Source organism: Pituophis catenifer, unplaced genomic scaffold (genome assembly GCF_029215685.1).
Source record: "Pituophis catenifer annectens isolate HBS135680 unplaced genomic scaffold, rPitCat1.0.hap2 SCAF_1, whole genome shotgun sequence".
Classification (NCBI taxonomy): domain Eukaryota; kingdom Metazoa; phylum Chordata; class Lepidosauria; order Squamata; family Colubridae; genus Pituophis; species Pituophis catenifer.
This window is the reverse complement of record NW_027256881.1, coordinates 55,265,959-55,278,674: the sequence shown is the minus strand read 5'-3', so window position 1 is coordinate 55,278,674 and position 12,716 is coordinate 55,265,959. Positions and strand designations below refer to the sequence as shown.

The 12,716-nt window shown below is 36.5% G+C and overlaps 1 protein-coding gene across 1 annotated transcript in view; it reads left to right on the top strand.

Annotated features, from left to right (window-relative positions):
- Positions 1–7,723: 7,723 nt before the first annotated feature.
- The window catches only part of PLB1 (phospholipase B1), a 120,580-nt gene continuing 115,587 nt past the window's right edge, over positions 7,724–12,716 (top strand). The window contains exons 1-5 of the mRNA XM_070949718.1: positions 7,724–7,747; positions 9,586–9,634; positions 10,080–10,138; positions 10,840–10,880; positions 12,201–12,244. Coding sequence (XP_070805819.1) covers positions 7,724–7,747; positions 9,586–9,634; positions 10,080–10,138; positions 10,840–10,880; positions 12,201–12,244 — 217 coding nt within the window. The remainder of the gene's footprint in view (positions 7,748–9,585; positions 9,635–10,079; positions 10,139–10,839; positions 10,881–12,200; positions 12,245–12,716) is intronic.

Here is a 12,716-nt window from a genome sequence, read left to right as displayed (position 1 = left end):
TGATGTTTCCTCCACTCAATTTGGACATTAATATCTTACGAATTCGCCGAATGTACTTGGCTGAAATTAATTCCTTGACTTTATTATGCATTAAGTCAGAGGTTTCTAAAATCCCCAAGTACTTGTAGCCTTCTTCTGATTTTACTGCCTTTATCATTTCTTCATTCTCTAGTTCTATTCCATCCTCTTCTATGATCTTGCCTGCTTTGGTTGCTATTGTTGCACATTTGTCAATTCCAAACTGCATACCAATGTCTTGGCTGAATTCTTTTGTGTTTTCAATTAATAAATTCAGTTCAGCTTTTGTTTTACCAAACTTCTTCTTCTTCTTCTTCTTCTTCTTCTTCTTCTTCTTCTTCTTCTTCTTCTTCTTCTTCTTCTTCTTCTTCATCATCATCATCATCATCATCATCATCATCATCATCATCATCATATTTATCCATTAGTATTATTAATTACTTATTAATGCTCCTCTTCTTTTCTCAATAACTTATTGCAGAGGATGCAATAAGGAATTGCAAAGCACTCTCATAATGAATGCATTTAACTTTTTGAGATTCTTGTACTTTTTATTAGGACCAGCAGGTGGCAGCAGAGCACTTTAAATATTCCCTTTTGTTTGAAGAAGGGATGATTTTTTTTTTTTTTTGACAGTGGAAGACAAACAAGAAAATAAATCTACTTTAGAAATTCATGATGTGGCAATTAGGATATATTGCTCTAAAATACCCAAATATGATGCACTTGGGATCCAACAAACCTTACAGTTAACATCCTGTAAGAAAGACTTAAGTTGTGCTGTGTGTGTGTCAGGCTTAGCCCTTTTTTCCAAGTCTGTCAGAATGTCAGAACTGCCATTTCTTGTCTGCACTCTGCTATCACTGGGTACCAGTCTGCCATGAACTCTGAGGTGGGGGGAAGAGCTGGATGTGAGGGGAGAAGACTTTACTTTTCATTGTATCTTCCTGAGGCAGAGTTGATGGGGGACCAGAAATGGAAAGTACCTAAGAGGGGGAAAGTTTACAGTTGGAGAATTTGGTGCATGAATTTCAGTTCTGGTTTTGCTTTATTGTATATCACTTGACCTTTAGTAAATCATACCTTTCTCAACAAATGGAGTCAAGGATCGGTCAAGCTGAGGCAGGTCTGACTGTGTGCTTCTGATGGAAAGTAGTGGGCTGCATTCCCAGGAGGAAGGTGGTACATTCTAGAAGAGTAAGAGACAGTTCAGGTAGTTTGTGTGAGAGAAAAATGGTGAAAACAGTTCCTCCCTTATAGTTAAAACAATAAAGGAGCTGGAAGGCACATTCAGGAGACTCTATACCATGTCAGACAAATATTTGTCCAACTTCTTCTTAAAAACCTCCAGGAATGAAGCACCCACAATTTCTGAAGGCAAGCCATTCCACTGATCAATTGTTCTCACTGTCAGGAACTTTCTTCTTAGTTCTACAGTAGGTTGGATCTCTCTTTAATAAGCCTCCATCTGTTGTCTGTTGTCCTGCCTTCAGGTGCTTTGAATACACTCTTGTGTAGATAACAGCTATAGTTTGACAAGATTCTGTCTTTAGGTAGGGAACAATAAATACATTTACTTAGAAGAATCATTACATGTCCTTCATTTTGGGACCTGATTTCACTGCATTTACATGAAAACACTGGTTTATATCTTCCCTCAGCCATGAAGTTCACCAAGACTGTTGTGGGAGCTAGAATGGGAGGGGGTCATATATATGTTGTATTCAGTTGCCTGGAAGTAGAGTGGTGAGTGGTTGACCTCAATTTTTATAAGTTTGAAAGAAGTTGCCTGGCAAGATGTCCTAGAAAGCTATTCTCTCTTTGATCAAGACAGCTATGATCTTCTGCCACCAGCATTTTGGGTATAAGAATAGTGGCAGATTGGGTGACCCGAGTCCATTGTTCCCTCATTGATAGCAGTTTCTCCAGGCACCTGCCAGATTCTTGAAGACTGGGAAACCATAAGCAATTCAGGCATCAAGCCAACTGTCCACCACATCCAAAGCATTTGTTAAACTGACAAAAGCAGTGTTGTGCTGTTGTGACACAAGCCCCTCCCTTTTGTGCATGTGAGTGACATTATGAAGCACATGCAAAAATATCAGAGCTTGGGTCATTGTAGCACAACACGGTTACCATTATTCACTGCTTTTGAAACTGAGTGGGAGGAAGAGAGAGAGAGAATTTATGGAGAGGGAATGTCAACCTTTGAATTTGTTTTATAGGATATTCCACCTACTGAACTAGGATAAGCAAGCTGCAGTCTCCAAGGACATTTTGGCATCCACAAGGTCTTTTTGATTTGTGCTGTGAAAACACAGCCCTAAAATGGCAGTTTTAACACTGCATGTTTCCCCCTTGTTTGGATGTTAGATTTAAAATCATTGCGCCAAAGCTCTGGAGTGTCACATCTGAAAGCAAATAGATGATTGTGATGATCGGAAGAAGGAGAGGAAGGAGAAGAGTATAATTTCACTTGAAAGAATGCTTTACAGGGTAGGTGTTGTGTAGCCCTATAACATTTCAAAATCCTCCTGAGGCACTGGAGAAACCCAGATTTTGTTCAGATTTCTTTGGAGAGATTCCTGTTTTTCTTTGGTCACCAAGTGATTTCCCCCCCCCCCAAAGCAGTTTGACACTGGATTCAGTATTCAGCTGGATTTGGCTGTTCTTGATTCCTATCAGACGACTATGCCAACGGGTACCTCTTTAGTAGACCTCATTTTTATAAGTAAATTTACAGGGTCACAAGAACTGTTGATGTTTTAATATGACATATTTTTAACCCTGTTTTCCTTTTGGTTTCTTAGTTTTCTTGATTGTCGGAAATTAGAATACAGCATGTTTGGAGCATATATGGAGTGCTAAAAGAATAGTGAGTAATTAAGTAACAGTACGTCCTTTATAAGTAGAAAAAGGTGGGTGGTCACAGTTGTTTTGGATGCAAAGTATGTCACAGCATTCTTGTGTATCTCCATTATTTTCCAAATAAAAAATAAATGTATTAAGAAATACCACAGAACTGGAGAGTTTCAATTCAATCTAAGCTACATCTTGAAAAGAAAAAGAGAGAAGGAAGAGATGGCATGGGGAGAACTGGTGAGGTGAGAAACAGATTCACCTTTTGCAAACAGACTCCTGGTATTGAGTGAAGCTCCCTTATCCGTCCCACCATTTGCTCTAATAGCCAAAACAGGCTCTCAGGAACCAAGAGGGAGCCGCCATCTCCTCCACCCTCATTCTTCACCCACTCTACTAAACCATGTAAGCAGGGGTGAAATGTAAAATTTGTTACTACCGGTTCTGTGGGTGTGACTTGATGGAGGGAGGGTAATATGACTGAGTGGGTGTGGCCAACTTTTTTTTTTTTTTACTTTTAAAACCATTTTTTCCAAAACCTCTTCAGCTGAAGAGGTTGTAAAAAAATGCTTTTAAAGCCTCTGACGGCAGAGGCTTTCTTTTTTTTTTTTTTTAAAGCTTCTGACGATCCCAGCTGACTTGCCTGATTGGCAGAGGCTTTTTTTCCTTTTAAAAACATTTTTTCTATAATCTCTTTGGCTGAAGAGGTTGTAGAAAAAATGCTTTTAAGGATAAAAAAAAAAGCCTCTGATGATTGCGCGGCTCAGCTGGGCAATGGTGGGGGGCAGGGATTTTTGCTACTGATTCTCCGAACCACCCACCTCCATTGCTACTGGATCAGGTGATCTGGTCCAAACTGGGAGCATTTCACCCCTGCATTTAAGCCCACGAATGGAAAAGGAAAGAAATAGTGGGAATAGAGGGAGTAAGGAAATAGGAACATAAGGCCAATATCAGTAAAAAGTTTTGTTAAAAAGAAGGTGCTTCTATTGTATTCCAGATTTGAAAGCATGGACCACTCTGAGATTTGGACCACTTAAATTCATATTTTCAAGATTGTAAGATTGCCCTTTCAGTCAAGTACAGGTAGTCCTTGACTTACAACAGTTTGTTTAGTGACCATTCAAAGTTACACCACCACTGAAAAAAGTGAGTTATGATCATTTTTCATATATGCGACCATTGCCGCATCCCCTTGGTCACATGATCAAAATACAAACACTTGGCAACTAACTCACACTTACGATGGTTGCAGTGTCTCAGGGTCATGTGATCAACTTTTGCGACATTCTGGTAAGCAAAGTCAACAGAGAAGCCAACTTCAGTTAACAACTGTGCTACTAACTTAACAGCTGCAATGATTTACTTAACAACTGTGTCAAGACAGATTGTAAAACGGGGCAAAATTCAGTTAATAAATGTCTTGCTTAGCAATAGAAATTTTGGGCTCAATTGTGGTCATAAGTCAAGGAGTACCTGTAACAGTAACTCCTCTCTAATAAATGGGATTTTCTTTTTTAAAAAGAATTAAGGGAGTGAATACTGCAAAGGCTCAACTTTCTTTGAGTATGTTATATTTAAGCCCCTATGAAGGCTATATTCTAATGTTATCATTGAATTCTGTTAGGCTTTAAACTCCATGCTTTGAAATATTACCTTACTAGAATCTTTTCTATTTCTTAGGTGGTTTTTTTTTGTCAGAAGTGCTGTTTCTTGAAACCATGAAGTAGGAAATATCCAAACTATTATTGTGCCATTTTTGTGTTCCTCAGCTCCTGACCTTTCCTCTGCCTGTTGTCAAATATACAGTGGAACTTATACAAATTTCAGGTGACTGTTGAGAAGAAGCTGTACTTAAGCATTGAGCATTAAGTAATAAACCAATTAATTTAGTGGGCATGTTTGGCTGCTGTTTAAGCAAAGTTGAATGGAAGCCCTCAGGAAAAAAAAAATACTGAAAAATGATGAATTAAATTTGCTGACCTCTTCTAATGCCCCAAATTAGCTGCCTGCAAGGATTTCTGTAAAGAAAAGTCTACAAAAATAACATGGCAGCCACGGTGTATATAAAAAATGGGGAAGGGACTTTAAACCTATGCTTGTAGCCACTAACTTGACTACTTTGGCATATTTTTGTATACTTGATTTTCTTCTCATCTATGAAATACTTCAATAGCCAGGCTTTTGCAAAATTGTCATTAATAAATTAAAATATGTATAGTAACTAATCTCAAAACACTTGCTTTAAAAAGCACCAATTTCCTGACAAAAATTATTGACAGAAGAACAGCTACTTTCTCCCACTTCCCCTGAATATATTGACTCTCTTCCTACAACTAGGAAGTGCAGGTGAGTCTTGTTTTATGATGGTTTATAAGAAATGGCTCTTGCATTTAGGAAAATGTATTACATAGATGTCTGGTGAGTGCATGAGATGTTTTGTGCTCTTCATTGTGGAGGTAAAAAATAGGAAAATGCCAATACTTACAACACCTACCAGACTAAGGAAAGCTGTAGAGCAGTTACATCCAGGAAAAACTAGTCTTTTGAGATTATTTATGTACCTTATTTAAAAAAATATATTAAGATAACTTACCCCCCAAATCTTTATCTTATCTTCTCAACTTAATGTATTTTCTATATATACTGTAAATTCATCATATATTTTCTTTAATATGCCAATCTGAAAGACTGATATCTGGCACTGGAAAACAAAATCAACCATGACTATTAATCCAATTTAGCATACAAGAAATAAGTATGCTAATTATAAAAAATAATTTTACCCATATGTTCCACATAGCTGATATGTTTGCACAGATTTATAGTTTGCAATAATTACACTTACATATCATTTATTTAGTATACTGATGCCATATGCATATCATCAATATTCACTTTATGATGTAGTTGTAAAATATCTCCCCTCCTTTTTTAAATTTAAGACTAGAAAGGCAACCCCCAAGGAGCAAAGCTATTACCATTTCTCTAAGAAACAGAAAAAAAAAAAACCTGTTTCCCAACTAGATGAAAAAACATAGCCAACTTTGACCGATCTCAAAAACTGGGAGTTAATAATTGCATGGAAGATAACATAGGAAGCAAGGTTTACTCTGGAAGTCTGGAGTGACTATGTCTAAGAACTTAGATTCCATCCATAATTCACATAAACAGTGCAAACTTTGCAAGAACTTAGCTGTAAATCTACAGAAATCTGTAACTTGGTATCTACAGTTATCATACAGGTTTTCCTTGTCTTTAAATTCTCAGGAGACATAGAAATGTAATTCCCAGTTTTGTAATTACATGACATTATAAAGCAGAAGATTGTAAATACAAATTGCTTAACGCATTGTAAGCCGCCCTGAGTCTCCGGAGAAAGGCGGCATATAAATCAAATTAAAAAAAAAAATGACCAAGGAAACATACACCGAGGAAGCAGGTCTGCTTCGATCTGATTTCCCATAATAAACATTTCCCATTTTTATATAATGGGGAATTGCAAAGGTTGCTTGTTTAAAGAGCAATTGCTCCTTTTTATTCTTTCTTTAAGAAATGATTATGAAGTACATGAGACTCTTCTTACCCAGGGGCATCAAAATGTTAATATTTTATCACGTCGCTTTTTAAAGTTGCATTTTCAAATGAGAAAAGGGCAATAAATTTTATGACAGCTGAATTATCTGATCACCAAGTTATAAAAACTGGCAGAAGGCAATTTCTTGACCATAGAATCATTTGGATTTGCATTTGGTAAAACAAAGCTGACATCTTTCCAGATGCATTCATTCAAAAAGGAGCAAAGCATGAAGAAGCTGGTGTTCTTCCTCTGGCTACCCTTTTTCTTAGGTAAGGCACTTTTCCTTTATAAACTTTCCAGACATACCTCAAGCAGCAACTCATTTCAACAACTCATCTGAAAGTCAAGGCTGATAAGAACATCTCTGATGGTTTACATGCTGAAGCAGAGAAAACATAACTAAAGCTAACCTAAGGTAGTGAAATAGGTAATATTTTTGAAAGGAGCTACTTTGTATTATAAATTTATAATGCCAAGATAGGTGTGTGTTGTGTTTTGTGCTGATGACAAACGTAGGAACATTGGAGTGATAGTTATGAGGTGCAGCTTCCTGAGAGGGATGTTTTCCCCATCATGATTTTGGATCGCCAACCACTGTTGGAATAAAATGGAGAAAATGCCCAGGTCATATAGCATTGTTTAATTTATCTACATTATTAGCAGAATGAAAAAGCAGGCAAGCTTTCATCTGACTAAAATAAAGCAAGTCCTTATTGCTGGTTGAGTTCCGGTACTACCAAATGCTGCATCTGTGTACTTAACATTAAAACTGATGTTTCTCTTCAAAGTTTTTTTTTTTTAATTGTACTGGGTAAATACTAAGACTGGCAGATCCCAGTCCTAGTAATAGCTGTATATAGTTCTGTAATTAAGAGTTTGAGAAAGTTCATAATAATTGAATTTCAACATTTTTGTTGTAGGCGATCTCTATTTTTACACATCCTGTGCAGTTGTGCCCTCCCCTATGAGAAAGAGCAACAAGATTAAATGCCAGTTCCACTGATACTTTTTATGTAACTGTTTGATATTTTAATTAAATGATGTTATTGGAAGTATTTTTAAGAATCCACAATCTAGTCATTAGCAAGTGTATCTGTTGAAACCTGTGCTATTATTTGTGCAGAAACATTAACAAACACAAAGCAATCATATGACTTAATCAGTATGAATCAAAAGAAAGTCGGTGGAACAAGGAAATAAATTAAACAAGCAAATACATTTTTTCTTAAAGGGATTGCAGCTGATATTATGACAACCAAGGATAAAATGAAAGAAGAAATTGAACTGGACGTAAGTCAATGTTTCTGCACGATTGCAAGATGAAAAAGGATGTGTGACACCTCTCAAACATGATCCGTCATTCAGATGTGGCTATTTTTGAGCACAGGCATAGAAAGCTAGAAAAGACAGTGTACTCAGGCCTCTAACTTTCCAGTTATTGAATCTGACTTGTCCAGCAGATAAATTTAATTTCTATTTATTAGCCTCTGCTAATTAAGCAGAACAACCTAGTTTAGGCTTGTAAGACAGGTACATATACCATAGTTTCTCCACTCAAAGCAGGTACATCATTATGTAATGATATAAATAAAATCATTACATGTAATGATTAAATAAAAATTATGTAATCAATAAATAAAAAAGTAATGGGAGGCAATGGGGAGGGATGTTATTCATATTTGATTTTGAATGTTCTGGTTGCCCTGCTTTGTTTAATTAAGTACACAGCCAACATGTCTGAGGCAAAAAATTTTCAGAGTATAAGACACACCGGAGTATAAGACACACCTTAGTTTGTGGGGAGGAAAATAAGAAAAAAGCTGATTGGCAGGTGGATCGGCTCCTGGAATACCCCCAATCAGCTGTTCCCAGAGGTGAATTTTAGCAACAGGTCCCATGGTTGTGAGCTCTGTGCCTTGCTTTTTTAAAACGTTTTTTTCTGCCTCTGAAACTTCTGAATCTCTGTTTCAGGAAAAACGTTTTTTCCTGCCTCTGAAAGCCTCCGAAACAGTGCTTCAGAAAAAAAGCCTCTGAAGCTCTATTTGAGGGCTTCTTTTCTGAAGCTTCGTTTCTGATGCTTTTTTCAGCCTCTGAAACCTCCGTTTGAGAAGCTGGGTGGGGCTACATTCAGAGTATAAAATGCACCCAGATTTTCATCCTCTTTTTTGGGGGAAAAAGGTGCGTTTTATACTCCGAAAAATACTGTAGTTTGCTGTTGGTAGTTCAGCAATGATGGAAGATAGTAGCCAGCTCTCTGTGTTAAAGACAGATACAGTTGCTAGTCCAGCTAGCTTAGTATATGAAATCAAGAGAGCCACAATTGTCTTTCTCATCTCAGATTTCAAAATGGTTTAGGTGGACCTTACCTATCTAGGCTCCAATGCAAGATCTTGATTGGTGAAGAAAATCAGAGTTTTCACTGTGCTTAGAATATCAACTCCATGCTGCAGCTGTTCTTGAATACTTAACAGGGGTCCCCACATTGATTAGGGAATTATGGATTCTGATTTTAAGACTTCAGATTTTCTTTTTTCCCGAAGGAGTCTCCAAACTCTTCTAAAGGGTGGTTAAGATTACTACATGCTGTCTGGTACCAGAACACATTAGCATAAACAAAATATGGATTAGAAAGTAAAAGCCCAAAAAATCCCTTGTAAAGTAAACAATGAAACATTAAACTAAAAGCAATGAAATTATTTGGAAAGTATCAGGATATTGATGATGAACACTGTGCTATCAGGCAAAGTGCAATATTGCAGGCTAACTCTGCCCACTGCAAGTAACTCGATCCTGACTGGCTCAAGGCTGACTCAACCTTCCAGCCTTCCGAGGTTGGTAAAATGAGGACCCAGATTGTAAATTTGCAAACTGCTTAGAGAGTGCTATAAAGCACTATGAAGTGGTACAGAAGTCTTAAGTGCTATTGCTATATTTAATAAAGAATGTAGACAGCCACTGTACTGACATGTCCTTGCAGAAACAGTCTTTTAATGTTTTAAGTGATGTGATCTAAGTGATAAAAAATATTTCCTGGAAGAGACGATGAGCTTTCTTATTTTAGTGTTGTGGATCTGATTGTTCGTTATAGCATACTGAGCGTCTTTTCAATCATATTGTTTTTCCTACAGCCTCTAAGGAAGTACAAGTTACAAAGTTCTCATCAAACTTCATCTTCAGGTATTTGTCCCAAGGAGCATATTCAAAGTAAAAGATACCTTATTGAGCATAAGAATGTGGGAGTCAGGTTTACTTATGCTATCCAAGTCCTAGATAAATCACCAGGGGAAAAATACAATTCAGATCAAATGAAAATGAGTGAAATAATGGATTGTTATTCCTTAATTATATTTTGTTTTATTAGTTAGGATATAATATTTCATCCTTATTATTTAGAATTATTTCAATCAAATGTTATCTGCTTTGCACATAGCATTTAAGTGCCTGTGTATAGGAGTACACAAACACAACATATACATATATCTACTTTTAGAATAAAGCAATATGCATGTGTAAAAGTAATTGTAATGTTTTGGATTTGCCTTTATTTTAATTTAAATAAATAGAGATAAGGAAAACTATTATCGTATTTGGTTAACTGGTAGCCTATGCTTTATTTCTTTAGTTCACACACTACGACCATCAGACATTCAAGTAGCTGTTGCTATAGGAAGTTTTGGAAATGTGAGTATAGCAGTGAATTCTCTTGGAAAGGGATTGTGGCATTATGCAGACGTACAGTAGTCTTTAATCAGATAGAAAAACTGTTAGTCAATTGTATCAAAGCAAAGTTGCCAACTTATGAGTTGGCTCCTGCAGCCATGCTCTTACCAACTACTTGATCTGCAACATTCCTAACTTTTCCCTACCTATCAATCTGATATTTTTTCTTGAGTGAATTACTGACATCTCAAGCTCCGTACATCTAAATAGATTTATAAAACTCTGCCTTTCTCCCATACTTTCCTTTCTTCATACATTTTCTACTTTTAATATTGTCATATACTAAAGTGGCAGAAAATCTTAACTCCACCATCTAGTATGTATTCTGCTTTAATTCTCCTATTCAATTTACAAAGTCTTTTCATTAGGCATTTTTTTTTTTAAAAAAAAGTAGGGACCAACTTTTGTTCCTTCATCTCAGCAGTTTTTCTGATGCATATGGGCATTCTCTTTGCATTTCTTCTGCCTGCTTTTTGTTCTTCATTTCTGTTCTTGGGGTTACAGATCACAGTAGTGGATCAGGAACAGAATTCATTACCATCATTGAATTCTCCTTCAACTGTAGACCTAGGGACCCAGATCTCTCTCCTTTTCCTCACCCTTTCTTTCCTGGTAATAGTTAAAAAATATGTTGTCATCTTCCTTTTTGTCTTTATTTCCAGGTCGGAGATTCTGGAAAGGAGGAAGGAGGTCTCTTCCAAAGGTAGTACCTTTTATTAGGTTCTGAAGACATGTTATTTTCCATTCATGTGCTCTGCAGAGTTTCAGATCTTTCCTTTAATAATAACAGAAATAACTGCCTGAGGCAGGAATCAGTATAAATAGAAGGAACACAATATTAAAACAGAAGGGACCATCAACACTTTCGGCAGACCCAGTAAATGGAGCAATATATGACCAGTCCAACTGGTGAACTGTTCCAATAGAGGATATCTAAATAGTCAAATATATACCATAATATTAGGATCATATTTCCTTCATTTCTGTATTCATTCAGTATTTCCAATACTCAACAGGGATACTAATGGATATATTGGATACATTGGCATATTGGATTTATTTCTGACAATGGGTTGTTTGTTTGTTTGTTTTTTTAAAATTTACCACCAGTCCTAAGTGGATTAACTAGTAGGAAAAGAAGTGTCATGGCCCAGGTTCAGGATTCAGATTCTTGAGTTCCAACTGAACGTGTGGTATGTTAGCCTCAGAAAGAATCACATGAGGCTGATCAAACACAGGCAACACCTGAGCAGCTGGAAGAGTCATGTGAAGTGATATGAGACCTCCCAACTGATATACCTGATGTTTTGAGAGGAGAGCAGAGCACCCAAGGTCTATTAGCGTTCTTCTCACCAAACAAAGAAGTAGACCTTCGGGATAGCTGGCTGCAGCTTATATAAGAATCTGCTCTGCCTCTCTTCTGTTTGCTGGAAGCAATGTCTGACTTTTGGCTTGTGTGTGAATTCTGTTCTTGAACTTCCGACCCTTGGACTGGCTGACAACCTTGACACCGAGCTTTGAAACTTGGACACAATTTTGGATGATTCTTCTGAATGTTCCTGTTTCAAAACCAACTTTGCTTTGTTGATACTCTTTTACTCCTTTGATAACTCTGCAAAATTGATAATGTCCCAAGAGAGCATGCGTGCTGAAATTTGAAGCACGTCAGTGAGAATTTCTTTGATCCTTCATTGGAAGTTACATTTTCTCATCCTGAGAGCACATTGGATGATCAAAAGGTTAGGGTTATCTGACATATTTTATGTAACATTTAATTTGTCCTCCATTTCTACATTGAATAATAGCAATTAAGATTTTAATAGTGATAAGAAGAGTAGATGATTGCCGGACTCAAAAATAACCCTTTTAGGAAATATGATTCTTTCCTAAACACCCCACAATATAGATAACATAGACATTAAATGGAGGGGAGGGAAAAAGACAAGGCCCAATACGAAGCTAATATACCCTGGGATCTATTATTCTATATGAAGGAATAATTAATTGATATTTTTATTTTTAGCTCAGAACAAGACTTTATTCAGGGAAGCATGAGAGTACTTACAGGTATGTCTCAAATTCTTGGCAGAATTATTTTGTTTTTCAATGGTTAGAAATTTTTAAGAATTGTTTACCCTCAAAGAAGAAATGGTTTTCCCTCCTTGTTTAGCCTTGATCTTGTTTAGCCTCATGGTGTTAGATAGTTAAAGCTGATGCCAGTCTTGTAGATAATCTAACCCATTCCTTTATTGTGTGCAGAAAATTTAGAACAAGATCAATAATTCAACTATAATCCATGAGCATATTGAAGATGGTCTGTAGGGAGCAAAATAACAATGCAATAATAATATGCCATTTTATATCATAACTAATACACAGAATTACCAAAAGTAATCCCATGCATTACTTTTACATTATTCTCAGAGTTAGATTAATTATGGTGTAATTCGTTGTGTGGTATTCTGTGAATTTAAATAGAGGTAAATCAATTGCACGTGTGTGGTTAAAGGGTGGGGATCAAAACAGAGATCAATGGATA